At 41.3% G+C, this 18097-nt stretch overlaps 1 protein-coding gene across 1 annotated transcript in view; it reads left to right on the top strand.

The window, feature by feature from the left end:
* Positions 1 to 18097, top strand: part of slc6a9 (solute carrier family 6 member 9) — a 259999-nt gene that overhangs the window by 22050 nt on the left and 219852 nt on the right. The window contains exon 2 of the mRNA XM_059984128.1: positions 11174 to 11354. Coding sequence (XP_059840111.1) covers positions 11325 to 11354 — 30 coding nt within the window. The 5' untranslated portion in view covers positions 11174 to 11324. The remainder of the gene's footprint in view (positions 1 to 11173; positions 11355 to 18097) is intronic.

Genomic DNA, 18097 nt, shown 5'->3' with positions numbered 1-18097 from the left:
GCTGGTTTGGTTGGAGCAGTCAAACTTCAAAGTAAACTCTATGCATTTCCACATATTGCACTCAGCAAAACTGCACGTGCTTTGCATTCAGTATTTCATTTGCTTCAAAATACTGCACAATTTGCCCAGTATACATCACCCAGTTAAACTTTTGTTCATTTGAACATTCATCTTGTCGATGTACCCAGCCATTTCTGCTGGAACTCACTGTTTATAAACCCATGAACTCATCTGTTTTCTGCCTGCAATGACTTTTTTTACTCGACCGTTTCTCTCCTCTTGCGAAGAAAATGTGCTGCACTTTTAAAAAAATTCTAATATCTCGCTATGTTTCCATGGGCAAGTTATCATCTTGGGTTCATTTTAAAACTTGCTCATCACCACTGTTATGTTTCAAAATTTCAAAAACTAATTAAAAGAAAACTACCAGAGAGCTGGTAATAAATGTGTACTATTCATTTTCACTTCTACCAAGGTATGCATGTATGAAATGGTAGCATGGCTTATGTTATTCACATACTTCGACATCTTATCCACAGTGAATTATATAAACAAAAAAGATTGCTTAATCAAACAGTACATCTACAATTTACTCAAATATTACTGAAACATTAAATACATTATATATGAACTACATAAACATTTGATCTTGGCTCTTTATACTCTTGCAAAACATATCCAAGTTTCATATTTGTCAGGTGGTGTCAAAACACATTAATGTTTGGTCCTGATACAGTGCCTCGACCCAGAACATCGATCACTTTCCTCCCAATGGTGCTGCTTAACATGGTGAGTTCCTCCAGCAGGTTGCTTGTAGCTCCAAATTACGGCAACTGCGGTCTCTAGTGTCTCCACACAAATGTTTGCGTCTCAATTGCTTCTTTCCAGCACTTGAGTATAACTTTGCTTCTAACTCAACTGCCTCTTTCCCACTCTTCCATCAGGATTTAATTGGAGAGAGACTAGTTTCAGTGAGATTAACTTAGAACTGGCTCAGGAAAATTGGAAACCAAAGTTGACAGGCCTGCAGGAAAAAATGGTTCAGGTAGAGTTTAAGCATATTCCCTTGAGAAGCAAAGGAAGAAAAACAAATCCACAACTCCTTGGTCGATGAAAAAGATATAGTGGAAAAGAAAGCAAAATAAGGCTGCGTAGGAAAAATGTTGGATTGCAGGGTAAGGTAGTATTCCTGGAACGTTACTAAATCTGTTGGTGGGAGGGGTGGGTGAAGAAGCTATTCTAAAAACATTGCTTGAGCATCTTCAGGCATCTTATCTCCTCCCTGATGGTAGTAATGAGAAGAGAGCATGTTGTGGATGGTGAAGGTACCTCAAGATGGATTTTGCTTTCATGAGGCACTGCCTATTGAAGATGTCCTCAGTTGTTGGGAGATGAGTGTTCGTGATGGACCTGGCTTAGCCTGCAACTCCCTGCAGGTTTTATTTGATCTTCTGCATAGGAGCCTCCATACCAGGTGGTGATGTGCCCAACCAGAATGCTCTCCACTCTATATCTGTAGAAACTTGTGTGCAACATTTCCTCAAATTCCTAATGAAATGTAGCTGCTCATGTGCCTTTTTCAAGATTACATCAATATGTTGGTCCCAGGATAGATCTGCTGAGACGCTGAAAGGAAATGGCTTATTCTTTTAACTGACTGGTTGATTTTCTCCCAACTTCCCCTTTCTGAAGTCCACTACCAGTTCCTTGGTCTTACTGATAATTGAGTGCGTTGTTGTTGTGGCACCACTCAGTCAGATGATCTATTTCATTCCTGTACGCCTCTTAAAATAAGAGTCAAAGATGGCATAAGAAAAGATAGTAGCTGCCAAAATAAATGGAATCAAAGTTCTTTTGGTATAAATCTAGAAAAAGGTTGGGGCATGTGGAATTTTGGCCCACTGAGGACAAAAATAAACACTTGAACATAGGTGTCGAGGGCATTGTTCAGGTACCTAATGAGTACTTTACATCTGTTTTCATAAGGAAGATTTTTTTAAATAGTAGAGAAGGAGATGATGGTTGAGATGTTGGACATGTTTAAAATATGATAGCATGGAGGCATAGAAAACTTAGTTTAAATTTAAAGAAATCTGTGAGATACATATTAGACTTATGAGGGAAACCAATGGGAATATTGACCTTAAATCTTCCAATATTCTTGGTGAATGGATTGAATCTGAGGGCTGGAGAGTAACAAATGCAATTTTTTTCTTCGAAAAAGAACTATAGGGATAAGTCCAGCAACTATTGGCAGGTCAGCTTAAACCTTGGTAGCGAGAAAGCAATTTGAAACATCAATAAAGGATAAGATTAATAAACACCTGGAGGTAATTGCATTGAGGCAAATCCAAGTGGGCAAAAGTCTTAACCAATTTAAGGTAGCAGTGTAGCAGTTGGTAACAGTAACGCACATGGGCTTTGAGAAGGCTTTTGACAGGAGCCAAATAACAACCAAATGTGGCATGGGATCAGCTTTACAGTGCATCAAGTACAACTGTCCATCAACACCCCCCTCCCCTCCGTCTTTATACTTTGTTTAATTTTCCCTGCTTTCTCATCAATTCCTCCAGATTATACACTCGCCTATACATTATTAGCAACTTACAGTGAATAACTGGGGGCTACACGGTAACATAGTGGTTAGCACAACACTTTACAATACAGCCAACCTGTGTTCAATTCCCGTCACTGTAAGGAGTTTATACATTCCCGTGTAACCATGTGGGGTTCCTCTAGGTGCTCCGGTTTCCCCCCACAGTCCAAAGATGTACCAGTTGGTAAGTTGACTGGTCATTGTAAATTGTCTTGTGATTAGGCTCAGATTAATTGGGGATTTGCTGTGCAGCTTGGCTAACAGGGCTTTTAAGGCATATTCGGTGCTGTATCTCAATTAATTAATCTCACAACACTCGTGTCTCTCACAATACTTGTGTCTTTGAGATGTGGAAGGAAACTGAAACACAGAGAGATTATACAAACCTCCCACTGAGCGCACCCAAGGTCAGATGTGAGGTGAAGGCTTTCAGTAGAAAGAATAAAGGGAAACAAAATGGAATGGAGGGTGCCATTCTAAAAGGGATGCAGGAGGAAAGGGACCTGGGGATATGGGTACACAAGTCGTAGAAAGCGGCAAGGTAAGTTGAGAAAACAAGGCATTGGCAATTCTGAGGTTTATCAAGATAAAGTATCAAAGCGAAGAAATTCAGCTGATGGTTTATAAAACACTGATCGACTCTCAAATGCTCACGTGCAATTTTGATCAGCACAAGGGTGTGAAAGATTGAGAGTGGGTCCAGAAGTAAATTGCAAGAGTAATTCCTGGCGTGAAAGCTTGCTATAATATAACACAGATAGATCCTTTGGCAGTGAGAGGCTGAGAGATTTTGCATATAAGATGTTGTGGAACCTGCACAGACAGAATATGTGAGGATATTCACCTTAGTGGAGGAGTTGAGGACTGGAGGTCTCGTGTTATTTTTTAAAAAGGGAAGAGAATTAAGAGGGTTATAAAGCAAAGCTTTTGTAGTGCAATTTGTTCGGCACCAGGAATGCACAGCTGGCAGATTGTGGAGGCAGCTTCCATTGAGGCTTCAAGGGAGAATAATGATGGAGGAAAATTTTGAAGGCAATGCAGTCTATGAAGTAATAGATACTCTGAGAGCTTGCACAGATGTGCTGAGCCAAATGGCCTGCTATGCTGTAACCATTCCATGACCTGACTGAACCAAATATTCTGACTTACCCAAGTATTAGTAACAACAGGAATGTAAATGGTGGAATATTGTGTTAAAAGTTTAGCTCATTGTTAAACTGAGAATCTTGTAACACACTTCTTCCTTGCTTCTTTGCCAATTCTCAGATTCTTGTCAAGCACATCACTTGATACTGGACAAAATGATGAAATAGGTCTGTGTTCTTTGATTTGTTAAGTACTCCAGTAGATGTAAACAAAACTATAAACTATTGTTTATTGACAAGAGATCCTCCTTCAATACCATAATTACAAGTAAACTCATCACCAAACTCCAAGACCTGGGTGTCAATGACTCGTCATGGAACTGGATCCTTGGCTTCCGAATCAACAGACCATAATCAGTAAGGATAGACAGCAACACCACAATTATGATTATTCTCAACACTGGTGCCCCGTAAGGTTGCGTCTGCAGGCTCCTACTCTAATTCCTATACAACTCATGATTGCACAGCTAATCTCTGCTTTAACTCCATCTGCAAATTTGCAGGTGATAACGTACAAGAAGGAAATGAAAAGCATAGTAACACGGTGTCGTGACAACACCCATTCTCTCATGTCAGCCAAACAGAAGAGCTGACCATCAGCTTCAGGAAGAGGGATAACATGCGCCTGGGAAACACAGTGGTGCTGAGGTTGACAGCTTCTGGGGTGAACATCGTGTGTCCTGGTACAGCTACAGAGATCCCATGGCCATGAAAGATCAACAAGCTTTACTTCCTCAGGAGGCTAAATAAATCTGGCATGATGCTGTCAACAATAATAAATTTTTATCAATACACTACAGAAAGCATCCTATCTGCATGCATAATGGCTTGATACTGCAACTGTTCTGACCAAGACTACAAGAAACTGCAGAGAGTTGTGGACACAGCTCAGCACATCATGGAAACCAGCCTCCCTTCCATGGACTTGGGGCAGGGGTTCAGGTTTCTGGATCATTGGGACCTCTTTTGGGACAGGAGTAACCTGTATAAAAAGGACGGGTTGTACCCAGGGGGACCATTATCCTGGCAGGGAGGTTTGCTAAGGCTATTGGGGAGAGGATTGCCGGGGGGTGGGAACCGAACTGAAAAGACGGAGGAAGAGGCAGTTGGCTCACAAATAGAGAAAGCTTGGAGACAGTGCGAGAGGGAGGATAGGCAGGTGATAGAGAAGGGATGCACTCAGACTGATGGTTTGAGATGTGTCAATTTTAATGCAAGGAGTATTATGAACAAAGCGGATGAGCTTAGAGCGTGAATCAGTACTTGGAGCTATGATGTTATGGTCATTACAGAGACTTGGATGGCTCAGGGACAGGAATGGTTTATTTGAGCACCCAGCCTTAGATGTTTCAGAAAGGACAGGGAGGGAGGCAGAAGAGGTGGGGGTGTGGCACTATTGATCAGAGATAGTATCACGGCTGCTGAAAAGGAGGAAGACATGGAGGTATTGTCTACGGACTCTCTGTGGGTGGAAGTTAGGAACAGGAAGGGGTCAATAACTCTACTGGGTGTTTTTTATAGACCACCTAATAGTAACAGGGACATTGAGGAGCAGATAGGGAGACAGATTCTGGAAAGGTGTAATAGTAACAGGGTTGTCGCGGTGGGCGATTTTAATCTCCCAAATATTGATTGGCATGTCCCTAGAGCAAGAGGTTTAGATGAGTGGAGTTTGTTAGGAGTGTTCAGGAAGGTTTCTTGATGCAATATGTAGATTCTCCTACAAGAGGTGAGACTGTACTTGATCTGATACTGGGAAATGAACCTGGTGACGTGACAGATCTCTCAGTAGGAGTGCATTTTGGAGATAGTGATCACATTTCTATCTCCTTTATCATAGCATTGGAGGGGGATAGGAACAGACAAGTTAGGGAAAAGTTTAAATAGTGTAAGGGGAACTATGAGGCTATCAGGCAGGAACTTGGAAGCATAAATTGGAAACAAATGTTCTTGGGGAAATGTACTGAAGAAATGTGGTGAATGTTCATGGGATATTTGCGTGGGGTTCTGAGTAGGTACGTTCCAATGAGACATGGAAAGGATGGTACGATACAAGATTCGTGGTGCACAAGGGCTGTTGTAAATTTAGTCAAGAAGAAAAGAAGAGCTTATGAAAGGTTCCAAAAAGTAGGTAATGATAGAGATCTAGAAGATTATAAGGCTAGCAGGAAAGAGCTTAGGAAAGAAGTTAGGAGAGACAGAGGAGCCATGAGAAGGCCTTGGCGGACAGGATTAAAGAAAACCCCAAGGCATTCTACAGGTATGGGAAGAGCAAGAGGATAAGACTTGAAAGAATAGGACCAATCAAGTGTGACAGTGGAAAAGAGTGTATGGAACTGGAGGAGACAGCAAAGGTACTTAATGAGTACTTTGCTTCAGTATTCAATACTTTTCGTGATTTTTATAAATTACCTGGATGAGGAAGTGAAGGGATGGGTTAGTAAATTTGCTGATGACACAAAGGTTGGAGGTGTTGTGGATAGTGTGGAGGGCTGTCAGAGGTTACAGCGGGACATTGATAGGTTGCAAAACTGGGCTGAGAAGTGGCAGATGGAGTTCAACTCAGGCAGGTGTGAGGTGGTTCATTTTGGTAGGTCAAATATGATGGCAGAATATAGTATTAATGGTAAGACTCTTGGCAGTGTGAAGGATCAGAGGGATCTTGGGATCCGAGTCCATAGGACACTCAAAGCTGCTGCGCAGGTTGACTCTGTGGTTCAGAAAGCATAAGGTGCATTGGCCTTCATCAATCATGGGATTGAGTTTAAGAGCCGAGAGGTAATTTTGCAGCTATATAAGACCCTGGTCAGACGCCACTTCGAGTACTGTGCTCAGTTCTGGTCGCCTCACTACAGGAAGGATATGGAAACTATAGAAAGGGTGCAGAGGAGATTTACAAGGATGTTGCCTGGAATGGGGGCCATGCCTTATGAGAATAGGTTGAGAGAACTCATCCTTTTCTCCTTGCAGTGATGGAGGATGAGAGGTGATCTGATAAACAAGATGATGTGATTTATTGATTGTGTGGATAGTCAGAGGCTTTTTTCCAGGGCTGAAATGTCTAGCACGAGACGGCACAGTTTTAAGGTGCTTGGGAATAGGTACAGAGGAGATGGCAGGTACATTTTTTTACACAGAGTGGTGAGAGTGTGGAATGGGCTGCCGGTGATGGTGGTGGAGGCGGAAACGATAGGGTCTTTTAAAAGACTTCTGGATAGGCACATGGAGCTTAGAAAACTAGAGGGCTATGGGTAACCCTAGGCAATTTCTAAGGTAAGGACACGTTTGGCACAGTTTTGTGGGCCAAAGGGCTTGTATTGTGCTGTAGGTTTTCTGTTTCTATGACTTTGTCTATGCATCTTGCTACATCAGTGAATCAGACGGTGTTTACGTTGGCTTGGTTCTGCAGATTTTATTAGCTCTTTAAAATCATTTCTAATCTTGATTAACAAACAAAACTTATCAATTTCTTTTCTTCTCATGATAAAGTTCAGTGTGAATCTCTTCCGAAGTTTGTCTTCTGAAGCATGCTTGTATGAGAGGTTTGTGTCCCCATTTAACACAATCTTGTTCTTCAGTTCATCCAGACATTTCCCTGATTCAATCCATAGTTGTAAATGTTATTTATATATTCATTTTTGACTAATGCTGTTCTTATATCTTGGGTATCTCCATTGCTATATCTGGAAAATCACTACTATTTTCAGAGAACCTCCATATGAATTCAGATTTGGCAACATTTCAAGCTCCTATATTGAATCACTTTGTGGCACAAGTGTGTTCCAGTTTTGCATTCTTGATAGTAGTACTGCCAACAGGATTGTGATTAAATGCTAATGATGTGTGACCAATAAAAAAGTCTACTCAGTGGGAAATGAAACTTTTTTTCTTTCCAAAATCAATTACACATACCTGCTTCTCAAATTGAACATGATTTTCTTCACTTTTCATCAATTTTTAAACTATTATCTGTTAAATAATCCATAATTGAAAGTGTCACATACAAGTCTCAATGTATGTTCATCATCTGTTTGAGTGAATGTCACCTTATGATTGCGAAGTTGTTGAACAGTGTTTTCTGATTTACTATGAAAAGAGTTGGCAAGCCACTCTAGCTTATCTTCACGAGAACTTCATTTTGCTTCAATTTGTCTAACATTTCCTTCACTAGATCTTAAATACATTGGAACAGGTAAAAGCTTATTGTAGAGTGGTTTTGCATCTGGCTAAAGGACAATATGAGCTTTGTAATCTGTAATACTGGTGTAGGCGTACATGGACAATCTGATATCCCTTCCCATTTATCAAGCCTAGGTATGGTTTTGGAACATTCACATTCAAGACCCCTTTGTAAGCTAGTTTCAATTGTTTGAGGCAAGGCTTGCCTATCAATGTCAATCAATTAGTATAAATAACTAAAACCTACCCTTGGAAAAAAATTCTTGGACAATTTCGACACTATCATAATTTTGACTATGAATCCTATAAGTTTTTGTGTTTATTAACTTTAATTGAATTACCTCATTGATTTAAAGCATGGTCAAAATTGTCAAGCAGTATTCTTCTAAGGTGATAAAGTTGCTATGCTGAAACAAGTCCTTCAATGAGACAACATACTTGGTGACAACCTGACTAATTTTTGATTCCTTGTTCTACTCCACAATCTAGAAATGGTCCTGTTTTGTTTTGTGCTGCTTTGCTAAATAAAACATCTTCAGTTACTTTAATAGATTTGCTAATGTATGTTTCGCAACATGTTTGTTAAATGGCTTACTTGTTCTACAATATTTTTTGTTTAGGCCTGTTGTTATAAATTTCAATCTTTTATTTGGTATACTTTTTAAAAATCCATGCAATCAGTATGTGAACTAAAAGGCTTTCACATGCAACAAAGCTTGCAATGCAGATGTCTTTTCTGAGAATCTTCCACTCGGGCCACTGACACTGTTGATTTGTAGTTATCAATAGACTCTGAGACTTTTTCAGCTTGTTTTGCATTGCTTTGTCCTCATGATCAATTTATAAGGAATATTGATGCATTTGATATTCTGACTGTATGCATCATACATATCATGTAAAACATTCATTTACATACATCTCAGGTAGGAAATAAATACATCATTCAATTATATAAAATGCAAGCCCACAGTTAAAACAATTAACTTCAACCCCGTACAGAAGTTAGTTTATGTCTTGTACAGCCACTGTAGAGGGAGAAACAGGGAATCACTGCTTCACCATAGAGGAAAAAGAAAAAATAACTGTTCAGACGTGTGTTGGTTGTGTACATAATACAGTAGGTGCAGGAGTAGGCCATTCAGCCCTTCTAGCCAGCACCGCCATTCATGGTGATCATGGCTGATGATACACAATCAGTACCCATTCCTGCCCTCTCCCCATATCCCTTGATCCTGCTATCTATAAGAGCTCTATCTAACTCTCCCTTGAAAGCATCCAGAGACTTGGCCTCCACTACCTTCTGGGGCAGAGCATTCCACATATCCACCACTCTCTGGGTGAAAAAGTCTTTCCGCATCTCTGTTCTAAATGGCCTACCCCTTATTCTTAAACTGTGGCCTCTAGTTCTGGACTCACCCATCAGCAGGAACATGCTTCCTGCCTCCAGCATATCTAATCCCTTAATAATCTTATATGCTTCAATCAGATTCCCTCTCATCCTTCTAAATTCCAGTGTATACAAACCCAGTTGCTCCAATCTTTCACTACATGACAGTACTGCCATTCTGGGAATTAACCTTGTGAACCTACGCTGCACTCCCTCAATAGCAAGAATGTCCTTCCTCAAATTTGGAGACCAAAACTGCACACAATACTGCAGGTGGGGTCTCACCAGCGCCCTGTACAGCTGCAGAAGGATCTCTTTACTCCTATACTCAATTCCCCTTGTTATAAAGGCCAGCATGCCATTAGCTTTCTTGTGAAGGGCTCACACAATCAGGTGTGTGAGCCCTTCACAATTAAAATGTAAGGGATTTCATTAGTTCAAGAATGTATTGTATCTCAGGAGAGAGAATCGTAGAGTTGAGAGAGATTGAGGTCTTAAATAGATTTTGTGCATCAGTATTTACTTGGGGAAACCATCTATAGAACTGAGGGAAAACTGTAATAAAGCCATGGACTGTAGGCCCCAGAGCCTGACAAGCTGGCCCCTGGACCTTGTGGGAGGCGAGTGAAGAAATTACAGGGGCCCTGCCAGAGGTATTTAAAATTTTCTTAGCCACAGGTGCAAAGTGGACGGTGAGGAAGGCTATCAAGTCTTGCAGTAGGTTCTGGATCATTTGGAAAAATGGGCTGAAAAATGGCGGTTGGATCTGGGAATACAGATCAATAATTTCTTGGAAGTGGTATCACAGGGTCATAAGGAGAGCTTACAGCCATTGGCCTTCATAAATCAAATTATTGAGTACAGGAGTTGTATAAGATGTTGGTGAGGCCTAATTTGGACAATGTGTGCAATTTTGGTCATCTACCTTGCATACCTAAGCCCCATCACCCCTACTGGCAAGAGTCTTCTGACCTGGGCCAGACTTTCAAGTCCCTAGGTGCAGCCCAACTTCTTGGTATATCCTTCCTCTCCCCGGGATGAGGTCTTTGAAATTTATGTTGGCATTTCCGTGGCGCTGGATTTTTACGGGATAGGGTTGCTAGCCCCAAGCCCAACCCTCGGCCATCTATGGCGCAGTTCACCTAAATACAAGAAAGATATTAATAAGATTGAAGGAGAAAATTTACAAGGTTTGCTGGGACTCAAGGACCTGAATTACAGGGCAGGTGGAATAGGTTAAGACTTTATTCCCGGGAGTACAGAAGGATCAGGGGAGATTTGCAAGAGGTATACAAAATAAAAAGGGGCAAAAATAGGGTAAATGCAAGCAAGCTTTTCTGCTGAAGTTGGGTGAGACTAGAACTCGGGGTCATAGGTTAAGGTGAAATATTTAAGAGGAGCCTGAGGGAAAACATCTTCACTTAGAGGGTGGTCCAAGTGTGGACTGAGCTGCCAGCAGAAGTGATGGACACAAGCTAGATTTCAACATCTAAGATTTGTTTCAATAAGGAAATGGATGGAGGGGAATGGAGGCCTATGGTCCAGATGTGACGAGGCAGAATAACAGTTTGACATGGTGTAGACAGGTGGCCAGTTTCTGTGCTCTAGTACTCTATGACTCTCTGAATATAGTTGATTTGAAATATACTATACTTCAGGTTGTTGACTGTTCACAAGGAAATAATTTTTAAAAAAGCATTGAATGTGAAATAATGAATTTTGGAGGAATTCAGTTCATTATAAATGTACAAAATAAAAATGCAATTAATCAAGTGTGTATTAATCAGATCATTATTGCAATTAAATCATCTGATTTAGAATCTGATACAAGTGTCATGATCTGGATTGTGTCAAATATCATTTCAGAGTATTCAAGATTCCTGGATGGGCATGTAACAGAGTGAAAGGGAAGCTCAATACAGTCACAGCAAGAAGGAGGCAGAGGGCAGCAGTGACTGAGCTGAGCAAAAGTTCTTGAAGAGTGTAGAGTGAAAACTCTGAACAATTTATTCAGACCATGCCTGACAAAAGTACTGAAGCTATGCTGGTAAGTTATCAGTAACATATTATTGTAACAAAAACATGATTAATCCCTGAAGATGTACTGATAAACTCGGATATCCCCTTTTCTGCAAGTTTTTGCCTGGATGTTGGTGTTTTCTCCAGCTCAGGCCCGCTGTGGTTGTGTCTCAGTTAATCTTGTAATGGAGGGAAAAGTGTAAGGAGTGTTTGAGAGCATTACTACAACAAAGTTAAGTTTTTGTGTAGTCATTGGCATGTTCCACCACAATCCTCAGCCCAGAAAAAGTTGTTTTTGGACCTGGTAGTTCTCAGCTGTTGAATTTGCATTACAGTGAAGGAACAGTACTCACATCCTGCTTTTTTTCTCATGCATCTTCCTCCACCTCTCCCCCCCCCCCCCCCACCAAACCCCACCACCTGCATTTTCTATAGATGAAGGAGTAAACCAGATTGCAACTATATCACAAGTATATTCCCAAGTATGAGATTTCTCTGCTGAATTAGATTCCGATTTACTTATCACATACATCGAAACATATAGTAAAATGTGTCATTTACATGAGCAACCAACATAACATAGGGATGTGCTGGGGGAAACCCACAAGTGTCACCACACATTCCGGTGCCAACATAGCATGCCCCACAATTCTCAGCAGAGCAACACGGAACACAACAAGCAACAAAACAAGTCTCTTTCCTCCCTCCCACCCACTTCCACACATGTGGACTGTCCTCCAACTCCAGTTTGAGCAACTGGGCATTAAGTCTCCAGGCTTCAGCCATCGGCTTGGCCTTCTAAATTTCTGATTGACTGGGCTCCAGTCTTTGGTATTGACCCTGAAATGGTGAATGATAGGACCACCAACGTCAGGCTCTAACTGGTGTACCGATTGATCGACCCTCGTGCGCCCTGTTCATATGGACATCCAATCCTGGGACACACTGACTGGGACAGCCCAACTGCATGAATGTCCTTTGTCACTTGACCATATTGATGTCCTTGGTGTGAAGCAGAGGCCTGAACTGTAGATTTCTTTCATCACCCATCCATGTCATTGGACTTTGAATGGAGGGTCAAGGCCTGACTTTCTTCACAGGCCCCACAGCGGTGTACTGGTTAGCGCACACTATTACAGCTTGGGATGTTCCAGAGCTTAACGTTCACTTCTAATGCCGTTCGGTAAGGAGTTTCTGTACATCCTTCCCGTGGAATGCATGGACTTTTTCAAGGTTCTCCAGTTTCCTCTCTCACTCCAAAGACATAACGGGTGTGTAATTGGTTATTGAAATATGTCCCGTGATTAGGCTAGGTTTAATTGAGTTTCTGCTGGGTTGCCAGGGAGGCATGATTCATAGGGCCCGCTTCGTGCTGTGTCACTAAAGAAAAAAAATTCCTGTCTCAAAACCCTAACCTGACCTCTAATTCCCTTTTCTGTCTCCAACACCATCCCTACAAACTTAAAAGAGCAACTAAGGCCATGTCCACAAACACCGGATAAACCTGTAACCGAAGCTTCTTCTCTTCATTTTTACCCTCCATCCACACTGAAATGACATTTTCCTCCTCCAAAAACGGAGCTTTTCAGAAACGCTCTCCAGGGTGTGTAATTTTGAAAACGCTGCTTGGCCGGAGCAGTGTGGACGGGGTAACCGGAGAAATCTGAAAACGCTGTCATGACGTGCTGGAACAGATGGTGATGGCAGCACGCCATTTCATTATTTTCTTGAATGCAACCTAACAATTTCAGAACAGACAGCAACGAGACTGAAGCCAGAAGAGTTAGAAATGTACTCACCAAGTACTTTGACCCATAACTTACTGCGTAAATAAGTATACTCACTTTGCCTTGTTTTCTGTCCTTGCTCGTATGAAGGTGGTTTACCTATTTATGCAAGTACTTCTCTGACAATAGATGTGTAACAGCCTAATGTAACATTGTATGGAAATGCAAGATAATACTAATGCAGACATGTTTTATACATTTAACAAGGTGCTTTATTAATGCAACAGAGTTCGTCAGTTTTTCAATGTTTGTCATCAGCCAGGTCATACTGTCCGTGAACTCCCTGTTGGTTGCCTCCATACGCTCCAGTATTTGTTTTTTTAACTTTTAAGTCCTCCTGTGCGAGAGCCAACAGCTGCCTGTCATTTAAGTTTTTCTCGTCTAACTGAACAAACGCGCACCAAGTCTTTCATAGCAAGATTCGACACCAAACATATCGCTTGTTTTTGGTAGATGTGTCCTGTACATGTGCGGTAGGAGGAGATTGGCCATTTTAACGTGGACAGATGTATTTTTAAGAATGCCTGGTGTGGACGCCTATTGTTTTTAAGCGAAACCAGCGTTTTCAAAATTATCCAGGCTAATGTGGACGTAGCCTATGTCAGAACCACAATCTCAGCAGCCTCAGCCTTATTCCTCAGCTTTAGAAATGGTAATCAGAGGGTTGGCAATGCCTCTGGGGTAGTGTCAGGAAATCACCTTTTGGTGTGGGTCAGCCCAGCTACCAGCTTTCCCCAGTCTCCTCTGGACCCAAGCAAGCTTACAGCTGAGTCTGAAGTCTGAGAGAAAACTTGGTGGTACTGTATGTCAGTTAGGTTCTGATATGGAGCAGATTGACACAGGAGAGCCCTGGCCTTGGCTGTTCTTTGTCTACATGCTCTACCTGTGGCCATGTGGACTTCCTCTGGGAGCCCTGATCACTCAAACATGCATGGATTGTTTGAGTAATTAGTCATTGTAAATTGTTCCTGGTGTGGAGGTGGTTAGTAGAATCTGTGGAGGGAATGGAAAAGGGGATTAATTTAGGATTGGTGTTAATGGGTGTTTAACGGTTAGCATTGAGCAGTCACTGTGTTAAAGGGCCTGTTTGCGTACTGTATGTCACAGTGACTCCATTGCTATACCTTTCTAAAATTTGATATCTTGGCTTTCAAATGTGGCAGCTATCACTGGCAGTGGTGACCATTACCTTCTAGCTGAGCTGAGGCCTACAAGAAAATTGAAGCCCAACAAGGAAGAGTAGAGCATAACCAAAGCAGGCTCAGGGTAACCATCCCAAACAAAGGAAAAATTCACCTTGCTATATGATGCAGTATTTTGGAATACACCATAAACATGGCTTTTATTTATCTGGTTTACTAATTTTACCAATGGTTCTTCACTCATGATCTGCACTTATTCTCTTTTATATTTTGAAACTCCTTCATCCCTGTTGGCAGAAATTGTTAGTGAAGGGCTGAAATAATGGAAATGAAGTGAAAGCAATCAAGGTTAATGACCATGCTTTCATTGACCACTCCATTTGTCAAGTGTCATACCTCAAAGCAACAAACTGGGAATTGTGCACACTCCTCCTTTTCCAATTGGTGCATTTGTAGGGAAGGTCCCTTGGCAGTGCGCCCATTCAAAAAAAAAAATCATCAAAGATTCGGGTCATTCCCTCCCAGTCTCTTAACTTGCTTTGCTCCAGAGAGAAGAGTCCCAGACTATCCTTATAACTCAAGCCCTCCAGTCTCAGCATAATTTTTGTGAATCTTTTCTGCACTCTCTCTGTTGTGTGGCAAAAAGTGTAATACTCCATGTGCGACCTAACCAACATTATACACTACTGTAATGTGACCCAAACCTTGAACTCAGTTCCCTCTGAAGGTGAACATGCCATATCCTGTATTTTCTCCATCCTACCCACCTATATGCCACCTTTGAGGAACTCAGTTCAACAACACTGCTAGAACTTTGCCCATCACTTTATGACCTGCACTAGTCTGACTTCCCAAATGCACAATTTTTTACTTGTTTGGTTTAATTCCTAATCTCCTATTTTTATTTGGCAATTTTGATTTCAAAAAAAAGGATGTGGCAGAGCAGATGGACTAAGTGTGTTCATGCCAAGATTATATTGATTTTTTTTCTCTTTAATTGATCTTTGCTGATTTGGAGCCTGGTCTCAAGATGCGGCTCAGGAAACATAGACGAGGAATAGGCACCCTATCATGATGTCAAACTAAATTAAACCTACCTGCCGACAAATGATCCATATCCTTCATTCCCTACGTGCTCATGTGTCTTTTTAAATGCCACTGTCGTGTCAGCTTCCACCATCATCCCAGCACCCACCAGTCTCTGTGTAAAAACACTTAGCCACCTTTAAACTTTCTCCCTCCAGTTTTAAAGCAACATCCTCTAGTGCCTGACATTTCTACTCTGAGGAAAATACTCCAACTATCTGCTGTATCTATGCCTCTCTTAATTTTGAGGTTTCCACTCAGCCTCCAGTGCTTCAGAGGAATCAATTCAAGTTTGTCCAGCCTCCTTAATACCTAAAGCTCTCTAATTTGGCTGCATCCTAGTGAAGCACTTCTACACACTCTCCAAGGCCTCCACATCCTTCATGTAATAGAGCTACCAGAAATGCATAGAATCCTCAAAATTAGATACATGATTTACAGTCCCTCAGTGTTACCTTTTTTTTAACCCAACTTGGCAAGTCGGCACCCAAGTGGCATGTATCTCTATGAAAGAATATAGAATTGTATCCACCCTGTCACCACTTATCTTGTCCTTCATTTACATAATTTATCAAAACTTAAATGGTGAGATGATGTTTGCCTCAGCCTCAAAGCCCTTGAATTGAATTCTACAGCTTCACAACCCAGTATAATGAAATACTCTTGCATTCTGTTCTAAATATCTTATTATTGGCAGAGGAGGTCCTTACATTTTAAATGAATATGTCATTTTAATAAAAGTACAAAGCTTTTGGTCGTAACTGCAACATTCAAGTTTCATCATAATTTGTTTAGTTGAGTGTTGTTAGTCAAGTTCAATGAGTAACACAGGCGATATTCAAAGGCCAAATATCAAATGGAATATTTTCTGTGAAACTCACTGCCTTGTTAATCTTTAGGTAGCAACACTGTAGCAGGCACAAGATAGATTTGTTTACAAATGGTTACTTGGATCAGAGTTGTTAGCTTGAAGCTAGAATTTCCCAGTGTAATCATTAAGCAGTCATCTGTATTGCAGCCTTGAAATGGCTATTGGCAGTATATGTAAGCAACCAAATATTTAACACATAACAAACACAATTATTGTTCATCCCTAATTTCCTTTGGGAAGGTGATGGTGAGCCACTTTGAACTGTGCAATCTATCTGGGGAGGACATAAAGTGTTGGACTGCACAAAACTTCCTACAGCTGAATAAAGGCAAGTCTGAAGTTGTCCTATTTGGCCCCCTGACTCCATCACAGTGATTACCAACAATCTTGGTAACCTGTCCACCCTTGTCAAACCCCGTATTAAAAACCTTGGTGTGGTATTTGATTCCACCTTTAAGTTTGACAAGCAAGTTAATGCAGTAGTAAAAGCCAGTTTTTTTTCCAGCTTCGTACTGTTGCCGAAATCAAGCAGTTTCCCTTTCTAAAAAATCTCGAGAGTCATCCACGCCCTTATATGCTCCCACTTGGACTACTCCAACGTCCTGTATACTGGGACTAGTCAGTCGTCCCTGTCCTGCCTGCAACCAGAATGCTGCAGCCAGGCTCCTGACAGGGGCCCGGAAGAGGGACCATATTATTCCTATCCCCGCCTCCCCCCACTGGCTGTCAGTACGGTTCAGAATTGATTTCAAGATTTTCCTGTTTGTTTATAAAGTCCTAAATGGGCTGCCCCCCACCCCCCTTATACCACAGACATTCTAACCCCTTATTCTATTTCCAGGTCCCTCAGGTCAGTTGACTTGGGGCTCCTGGCTGTCCCGCGATCTAAACTTAAGTTTGCACCTTTGCTGTTGTAGCCCCTAGACTGTGGAACAGCATTCCCCTCTCAGTTAGATCGACTCTTTTAAATCCAGGCTCAAAACTTACCTTTATTCACTCGCGTTTGAATCCTCCTGATGTGGCTGTTTTTTGGCTTGTGCCTAGGCCCTTGTGTTGTTTCTTTTGTGCCTATAAGCTGTTTACCTTGTTGGTTATGTTTGTGTTTGTTGTATTTGTGATTTTAGCTCTGCTCTGATCTGTACAACATTTTGGGCAATGTGGGTTGTTTTTAAATGAGCTATATAAATAAATTTGACTTGACTATACGATTGAGTAAAGAGTTCCTGGATTTAGATCTAATCACTGAAAAGGATACAATATATTATCTAGTCAGGATGCTATATAACTTCAAAGAGTACTTGTATGTAGCATTGGTGTATTCTTCTAGGTGCCAAAAGGCATGAGTAATAAGATGATCGTGAAAAGATCTTGATTAGTTTCTGCTGTGCATTTTATATCTGATCATTGCCCTGGTGGTGCAGGGAATGAAAGTTTCATGTATGGATGTGGGTGAGCTGCTTTGCCCTGGGATGATACTAGATCACTCAATTATTGTTGGATGTTCACTTAACCAAATAGTGGAAAGTCTTTGGGGAGGAAAGAGGAAATGAGACACTCACCATAAATTCTGCAACCTCTTAGCTGCTTTTGTAGCCACAGTATTTATTGGTGCTCTCGGTTACTTTTCTGCTCAATACTGACCCTGGATGATAAACAGGGATTTAATGATGTAATACATTTTGCTGTCAGAGACAGATGCAGGTAAGCTCTCACTTACTGGAGATCGTTGCTTGGAATCAGAGCGCATGGAAACAGACTACAGTATTGGCCCACTATGCCCATGCCAGTCATCAAGTCATAAGACTTTTGGCAGAAAATATATAGTTTTCGTTCTTTGAAGTTTATGGGGCAATAGGAATATTTTTCCCATCTAGGAGCGTTTAGG

Source organism: Hypanus sabinus, chromosome 11 (genome assembly GCF_030144855.1).
Source record: "Hypanus sabinus isolate sHypSab1 chromosome 11, sHypSab1.hap1, whole genome shotgun sequence".
In the NCBI taxonomy this organism is placed as follows: domain Eukaryota; kingdom Metazoa; phylum Chordata; class Chondrichthyes; order Myliobatiformes; family Dasyatidae; genus Hypanus; species Hypanus sabinus.
The sequence above is the reverse complement of the archived record's forward strand: the minus strand, read 5'-3'. Positions and strand labels throughout refer to the sequence as shown.